Here is an 8000-nt window from a genome sequence, read left to right on the forward strand (position 1 = left end):
ACCGATTGTGGCCGTATGTTGTTTGTTCTGCGATACCCCTCACAATCCCCCCCCCCCCCTCTCCCCTCTTCCTATGCACGCACCCGAAATGAGTCCCATAATTCATTCGCTGCACTCTTCCGCGGGATGTTTTTTTTGTCCCCCTCTTGAATTCGCATTTTTTCTTATGCGCCTTTAGATTTTTAATTTCTCATCACACCGAGGACAACAAAAAAAACCGCATCGTTTCCCCGGAATCTGGAATGTTTTTTGTGGAGTTGTTCTTCTTCGGTGGAGCTTCCCATCTAATGTCTCGCACAACACACACAGATCCGCCACCTTCCGGCAATGGCGGCGGGGTGGCAGACGACAAAATTGCACTTTCCGGTGGTGGAAAAAAAGCAAATCACGAGCGCTTCGGGACAATAAATTTTGGTCGGCCCCAAAAAATTCCGGTACGCCACGCCGACACAGTGATATGTGCTTCTCGTGTTTTGATGTAGGTGTCATTAATTTAGTGCGAAAATCCCCTCGCTCCTTAGAGGGAAGGCACCTGAAGAGGACACAGGCTGGACTAGATCAATCCCGTGCCGATGTGTGGCCTCCTTTCGCGCTTTCCAACACGCGACACGACGCCCAAATTCCAGCCGGCCGGGGAGATCCTGCAAACGGCGGGCGCGACATCCCTCCGCGCGACCTTTGCATGTCAGCGCGGTTGAAAGATATACGATTCGGGTTGTAATTAATTGGATGCTTCTGCATCATCGTCCTCGCCGTCGTCGTCGCCACCAGTCAGGGCAGCAAAGAATGGGACACCCTGCTGCGGTGCAACGCAAATGTGCAGTAGCAGACCCACTGCAGGGGTGCCCGAGCAGAGAATGTGCATTCGAAAATCGAGGAGAAAATAAAACTGATTCTCCCTTTGGTTCCTTCCTTCCTACCTTAGGAAAGGAGTGAACAAACGAACGGCAGGATTTGGTAGCAAAATCGAAGAACCCCACAACTCTCGTATAAAGGACATGAGAGAGAGGGAGCGACCTTTTTCGAAACCGACACCGAGTTTAATAACGCGCAGCGCACGAAACTGGCACAATAAATACATCTGCGCATGATATAATGAGTACTTTTTATTTCTACACTTAATTTATTTCCCTTCCGTCCATCCCGCACGGTCGGTTCTCCTCCCGTGTCGAACGCACAACTGGTGCATTCTTTCGTCCGCCATTCGGGCGGAGAAGGACGCCCGCTGCTTGTAAATGCAATTTTGCAACGCATATTCGTCAGCTTCAAAAGTGATATTTGGAAGAAATGTGAGCCCACTCGGGGCCTCCCCAAACCCCGAGTGGAGTGGTGTGATTTCCCGGGAACTGTCACACACAAAATCCAACCCCCCTCCCTTCCGAGGCAGGCAGGCAAGGTGGAGTCACCGGGGGGAAGGTCGTGAAGAGATCAAAACTCGCACAAACTGACGGGTCCCGAAATGAGTTCAAGAGCAACCATTTTCCGGGGGTAATTAAAATGTCTTCATGCGGTGCGAAAGAACGCTCAAGGAAGGGAGGGGAACGGGGGGAATGAAATCCTCCAATCCCTATGGCAACCTCCCTGTCAGTGCGAACGAACACTCAAGTGCCGTCAAGCGTGATCCCCGTTCCCCGCACATGTGTCTTATCAAATAAGGCATTAAAAAGAAGCACAGCTCGCAGATTTGTAGATTTTCAACAGTGCATTTCGCGGCTTTTGCGCACACTTTCCGCCAAATAAAAGAGCATAAAAGAGAGTGCATTAAACGAAAAAAAAAGAAAATGAAAACGCAGCGGTGTGTGATAAGATCGCGCGCGGAAGCGGATCGCTCATCCTGCATCGCAAGAAAAAACACCATAAGAGAACATCACAAAATGCACTTCACTTTTCGTATGCTTTCGGTTGTTTTATATGGTACGCCGTTGATGATGATGCTGATGATGATTCGTGGAAAAATCCCGCTTGTTCTTGCATCTTTCGTTGATTTATCTTCGCCACTTTCCAGATGCGTAAGAAGTTTGTTTTCGCGGCCGAGAGAAACGCATTTGTGGAAGTGTTGTCCAATAAAGCACTTGAGGTGGGATTACGTGTTGAGGGAAATAACTGTTGAAAAACAACCATAAACGAGGTTATAATTATGGAGCATAATATCGCACATAAATATTGCGCAATGGTTGTTAAATTAGTTAAGTGCCCGCTTGAGCATATTGTACTAATCTGCGTTTTTTTGTTGTTCCATTTCGTTTCGTTGCATGTTCTCTCCTGTTCCCGTCAGGACGTGAAGATCTGTCCCCGTCGAGCAGTCTCAACGGCTACACCGGCGATGGGAGCGAGGCGAAGAAGCAGAAGAAGGGTCCGACGCCACGGCAGCAGGAGGAGCTGTGTCTCGTGTGCGGCGATCGGGCCTCCGGCTATCACTACAACGCGCTCACCTGCGAAGGCTGCAAGGGTAAGTAGTACCTTCTTGTCCCCAGGGAAGGAATCGATGTAATCTTTTTCTTCGTTTTGCTTGCCCCGTTGCACAGGGTTCTTCCGGCGCAGCGTCACCAAGAACGCGGTGTACTGCTGCAAGTTTGGGCACGCGTGCGAGATGGACATGTACATGCGGCGTAAGTGCCAGGAGTGTCGGCTGAAGAAGTGCCTGGCGGTCGGTATGCGGCCCGAGTGCGTCGTCCCCGAGACGCAGTGCGCCATGAAGCGGAAGGAGAAGAAGGCGCAGAAGGAGAAGGACAAGGTGCAGACGCACCCGTCGTCGTCGCCGGTCAGCACGACGAACAGCAGCAACTACAAGTCGGAGCTGCTGCCGGTGCTGATGAAGTGCGAACTGCCACCGACCACCGCGATACCCGTATGTAGTGAAACAGGGTACACCTTCGATTCGATTCCGTTCGTGTTGACAGCTCCATTTTTCCCCGTTTCCGTCGTTTTAGCTCCTGCCGGAAAAGCTGCTGAACGAAAACCGACAAAGAAACATACCTCTCCTCACGTCCAACCAGATGGCCGTCATCTACAAGCTGATCTGGTACCAGGATGGCTACGAGCAACCATCGGAGGAAGATCTCAAGAGGATAATGATCGTAAGTATCACCAGACAGCACCACAGAAATGTACTTCCTAGAAAGAAGTATGAAATTGTTACTAATACCCCGTCTCTCGTTTATAGAACTCACCGAACGAGGAGGAAGATCCACACGAAATCCACTTCCGGCACATAACGGAAATCACCATTCTCACAGTACAACTTATCGTCGAGTTCGCGAAGGGACTGCCAGCATTTACCAAGATCCCGCAGGAGGATCAAATAACGTTACTAAAGGTAAGTATGACACGCAACCCTGCCGGGGTACGGATTGTGAACTGATCGAGGACCTACCTCTCCCCCACGCAGGCCTGCTCCAGTGAGGTGATGATGCTGCGAATGGCCCGACGGTACGACGCCGAAACCGACTCGATCCTGTTCGCCAACAACCGTTCCTATACGCGCGACTCGTACAAGATGGCCGGCATGGCGGACACGATCGAGGACCTGCTGCACTTCTGCCGGCAGATGTACACGCTGACGGTGGACAACGTCGAGTACGCGCTGCTGACCGCGATCGTAATCTTCTCTGACCGGCCCGGTCTGGAGAAGGCGGAGCTGGTCGAGACGATCCAGAGCTACTACATCGACACGCTGCGCGTGTACATCCTCAACCGGCACGGTGGTGACCCCAAGTGCAGCGTCACCTTCGCCAAGCTGCTGTCGATCCTCACCGAGCTCCGGACGCTCGGCAACCAGAACTCGGAGATGTGCTTCTCGCTCAAGCTAAAGAACCGCAAGCTGCCCCGCTTCCTGGAGGAGATCTGGGACGTGCAGGACATACCGCCGGTCGGGCTCGCGCGACACCAAGAGCTCGTCGCCCAGCAGCAGCAGCAACAGCAGCAGCAGCAACAACAATTACAGCAACAGCCTGACAATCCCAATGCTTCCTCCATGGCGTCCACGTCGTCCCCGTCGAACCTTCAGCAGCTGGAAATGGCGGCCCAGCTACAGCATCTGCAGCAAGTACACAACAATGGCACCGCCACGATCGTCGTCGGACCCCCGAACACCAACACCGCCACCAACGGGAACACCCTCAACGGCAGTAGTAGTAGCGGCGGCGGCGGCGGCGGCAGCAGTAGTAGCAGCAGCAGCAGTAGTAGTAGTAGCAGCAGTAGCACAAATAACAACAGCAGCAGCAGTAGTGGCAGCAGCACTAACAGTAGTAATAGCAGTAACGGCAACACAAGCAACGGTTTGCTCGCGACCGTCGGGATGCTCGATCACCACGTATAGCTAGTGTAGGACACGGTGCCCGCTGTTGCTGCCACCACCACCGTCGTCGTCGTCGAAGGAGGACAGCAGCATCAGCACCAGCAGCAGCAGCGTGGACTGGTGGATGGTACGCTTTACGAAGCGCACCACCACCACCACCACGCGCATCCGCTGACGGGCCTCGTCGTCTCCGACTCCGACAACGACGACGACGATGTAGGCGACACCGGCGGCAGCGTCTTTCCGGACGACGACATTCTATTTATCGTAGAGAGCTAATTTATTTTACCGATTACCATCCACCGGACAAACGCTTAGTATCGTAAAAAATAGGTTTTGACGGTTCTCTTACTTTCGTTAATTTTCATTACTTTTTTTCGTTTCTTTTTTTTCATTTACTTTCACCCATCGTTTGCTCGAACCAGGGTTGTATGTGTTCGATGTTACGCTCGTTTGTAACCGAACGTGGCCTAACAAACGATTATCCTTTCATTCCTCTTGCGTGTCACGCGGTTTAAAGTTTTTTTTTCCTTTTCTCTCATTATTCATTATTATTTTCGTTTACATTTATTTTTCCTACTTGCATATTACACCACACTTGGCGTGTAATTTGCTACCTAATGCAAATATCAAATCGATTTGTGAACGGGGGGTTCCGAAACGGGGAAGAATGCAATATTAAACCACTTTTGTTTGTTCGCGCGAAAAGAGTGTGCTGTAGATAATCACACCGGATTCCGTGGTGGGACAACCTTATGTTGGAAGTGAAGTTGGAATTAGGAGAATAAAGAGAAGAAGAAAAAAACAACAAACACACAAAAAGGGGAGAGTAAAAGTACTACTACTAGTGGTTAAGGTTTCCAGGGAGGGAGAGAGAGAGGGAGAGATGGTACGAAGAGAGAGGTATCTATAGTGAAGCGGAAAGAGGTAGGAGGGTTTGCTTTCCACCGAGAAAGGCTAGGGAATTTCGCCAACGAAGGTGTGTATTTAAAAACGTAAAAAAATAAACTAACAAGCTAAGGGGAAACAGTAAGAAAAGTGGTTGAAAAGTAGATAAAACACACACACACAATGGAAAAGATACTAGTTCGATAGGGCAACCCCCACTACATCTGTGGAAGAAGGCGAAAGAAGGGAACCACGCATTTTCACACCGCCAAGAGAAATAAGGGACCGATGAGGACGGGCGACTACTTTGCGGATTAACCGGACACCACCGGGTTTGATGTCCCGGAGCAGTAGTAGATTTGTAGAGAGCACAGCTCCCTTGGATTATTTTATTTATGTGTATCGTACAAATTACGATCGAGTAGTAGAGAGGTCTGCATCGCAGTAGGCATGCAGGCTACCACGGTTCATCGTAATATCCCCATTTTGCTACATAACGACACAGAACTACAATAACGAAAAAATACTGCCAGCTACTAAGCGCTGCTAAGTTTACTTTGACTGCTACACTCTACAACTGCTATTGTGAACGGCTACTGCCACTGGGGGAACTGCGGACAACGAACCACTGCAACACTGCTATTACAACATCAAGAACTACTACTACTACTACTGCTACTGCTGGTGCAGCATTACCGAAACAAGGAAACCACCGTCGCAACGGCTGCTATATTCCATCCACATTCACCCAAACGCACTGCCAGAGATAGTCAGCGATGACTGGTAGCGACGGACATAGTTCTATATGCCAGGAAAGAATCATTCTTTTTCATCCCTTACCGTTAAAATAGAAAAAAAAACAAAAGTCGAGAGTGGTGTACACTGTTCGTGTGGCTGGTGTGTTGGTAGTAGGCGACTACTGTTGCCCCCGGTTTCGGTGCGAGGATAACTCCGGTTAGAAAGCAGCAGGCGTTGCTTTTCCCATACACCCCCCTCACCCTGTAAACGAGGGAGCGCAATGATGTGAAGGTGTGTTGGAAACCTTCTTTCGTATCGTTTGGCTGTGACTTGTTAATATTTTTTAAGAGAAGCATATATATTATTATTACTACAAGTGTAACTATAGCGTAAAGACCCCCGCCCCGGGTCCCCCGCCAAAAAACGTGGGACGCGACGGTAGGAAAAGCACACACACACACACACAGCATGCCCCATTTCCGGAATGAGAAAGCACGTAATTCCGGAGATACAAAAATCGCTGGTAAAAATACGGAAGAAAATCCCCGGACGAGAGAAAAATTGTAAAAAGAAGAAAATTGACTAGAAGTTAAGGAAGAATTAGCAGAAAAGAAAACAGAACTAGAAACACACACACACACACGGTAAAATCTTCCCATAAGAATCCAGCGGAAAGTGGAAGCACCCAGCAGAGGAACGGTTGAAACGGAGTAATTGTTTTCCGATATTTGGAACGAAGCCGTTTTTTTAAGGACAAAAATGATGGGAAAGGAAAGATACAGCCATCGGAAGGGTAGGAAAGGAATGAACATTTTTTAAACAGTTAAGTCAACCTTAGAGAAAGCAAATTGTTCGCTTTTTTCCAGTACGTTACAGTTCTTAACAGTGTAAAAAGGAACCGAATTTAAGCGAACAAAACTAAGCACACTGGCTTGTGTTGCGCATTGGAGAGATGGTTTGCGCGCGATCATCTGCTTAGGAGAGGAATTTGTTTTTCCAAAAACCTTTTCGCATAATGTTTTGGACCAGTTAGAGAAGGTTTTTCTATTCGTCCCATGCTGTAGTAATTTAAAATGCAGCCCAATTTGGATTAATGCTCTCAACGAAAGGATTACAATTGAGCTCGCTCTCGATGAACTTGGAAGTTGTTTGAATTATTGCTTGAATTGTTTAAGAGCCGGTATCTTATTCCCGCCCATCTGTCCATCTGTCCATCTGAACGAACGTTTGCTGATAGAAAAATTATGCATTTATACATTTACTATACTTTGAACTAGACTTCACACAAAAGGCAGCTTTTGTACTACCTACGGTTAGAACCTAAAAAGGCACACCAAACCTAGCAGCAAATAATTGTACGCAGGTCTTAGGTGTCGTTTTTCCTTACTTTTTGTTAATCCAATTTCTGTTAACCTAACCTCTTTGCTAGCAAAACAAAAAAATATGAACTACAAAACACTTACATATCCTTTCGGACAACATTAAATTTTCTTTGTTTATTCTGGCGAACCGAAATTGTATCCGCAGAGAAACTCAAAAAAACAATGGAAAAAGAAGAACGACTAGCAAAAATCTTAATGGGTTTGAAACTTTAAAACAAATTAAATTAATGTTTAGTAAAATTTTTCCACATCGGTTAGTGAAAAAAGATGCAAACCAATTGTTAGTTGATTTTCGTCCCCATGAACGGAGAGAGTAGGAAAATGTTGCAGTACTGTATCAGTTGATGAGTTTACTTTTCTCCTTCCTATTTGAAGTGCTCGATTCAGATTCCTCAAATAAGTTTGCATGTGAATAGAATGAAGGATCATTTGTTTTATTTGTTTTTTGGAAACGGAGGTGCCTTTTGATAACAAACAAACAAAGAAACAAAACAAAATAAACAAACAAATAACCGAACAAATTATGCAAAAATAGTGCAGAAAATGCTGCAAAGCGGTAGGAAAAAACAAAGAACATTTAACTCTCATGCTTCATTCAACTTCATCCAAAATCAAAAACCAGAAGAAAAGCAAAAGACAAACATTTTCGTAAAGCGGATCGAATTATGTTGCTAACCGCACGGAGAAAGGAAGGT

The 8000-nt window shown here is 47.4% G+C and overlaps 1 protein-coding gene across 1 annotated transcript in view; it reads left to right on the forward strand.

Annotated features, from left to right (window-relative positions):
• LOC131258808 (ecdysone receptor) overlaps positions 1 to 6327 on the forward strand; it is a 199106-nt gene extending 192779 nt beyond the window's left edge. The window contains exons 6-10 of the mRNA XM_058260190.1: positions 2276 to 2449; positions 2526 to 2848; positions 2931 to 3077; positions 3164 to 3316; positions 3389 to 6327. Coding sequence (XP_058116173.1) covers positions 2276 to 2449; positions 2526 to 2848; positions 2931 to 3077; positions 3164 to 3316; positions 3389 to 4318 — 1727 coding nt within the window. The 3' untranslated portion in view covers positions 4319 to 6327. The remainder of the gene's footprint in view (positions 1 to 2275; positions 2450 to 2525; positions 2849 to 2930; positions 3078 to 3163; positions 3317 to 3388) is intronic.
• Positions 6328 to 8000: the final 1673 nt, after the last annotated feature.

Source organism: Anopheles coustani, chromosome 3, assembly GCF_943734705.1.
Source record: "Anopheles coustani chromosome 3, idAnoCousDA_361_x.2, whole genome shotgun sequence".
In the NCBI taxonomy this organism is placed as follows: domain Eukaryota; kingdom Metazoa; phylum Arthropoda; class Insecta; order Diptera; family Culicidae; genus Anopheles; species Anopheles coustani.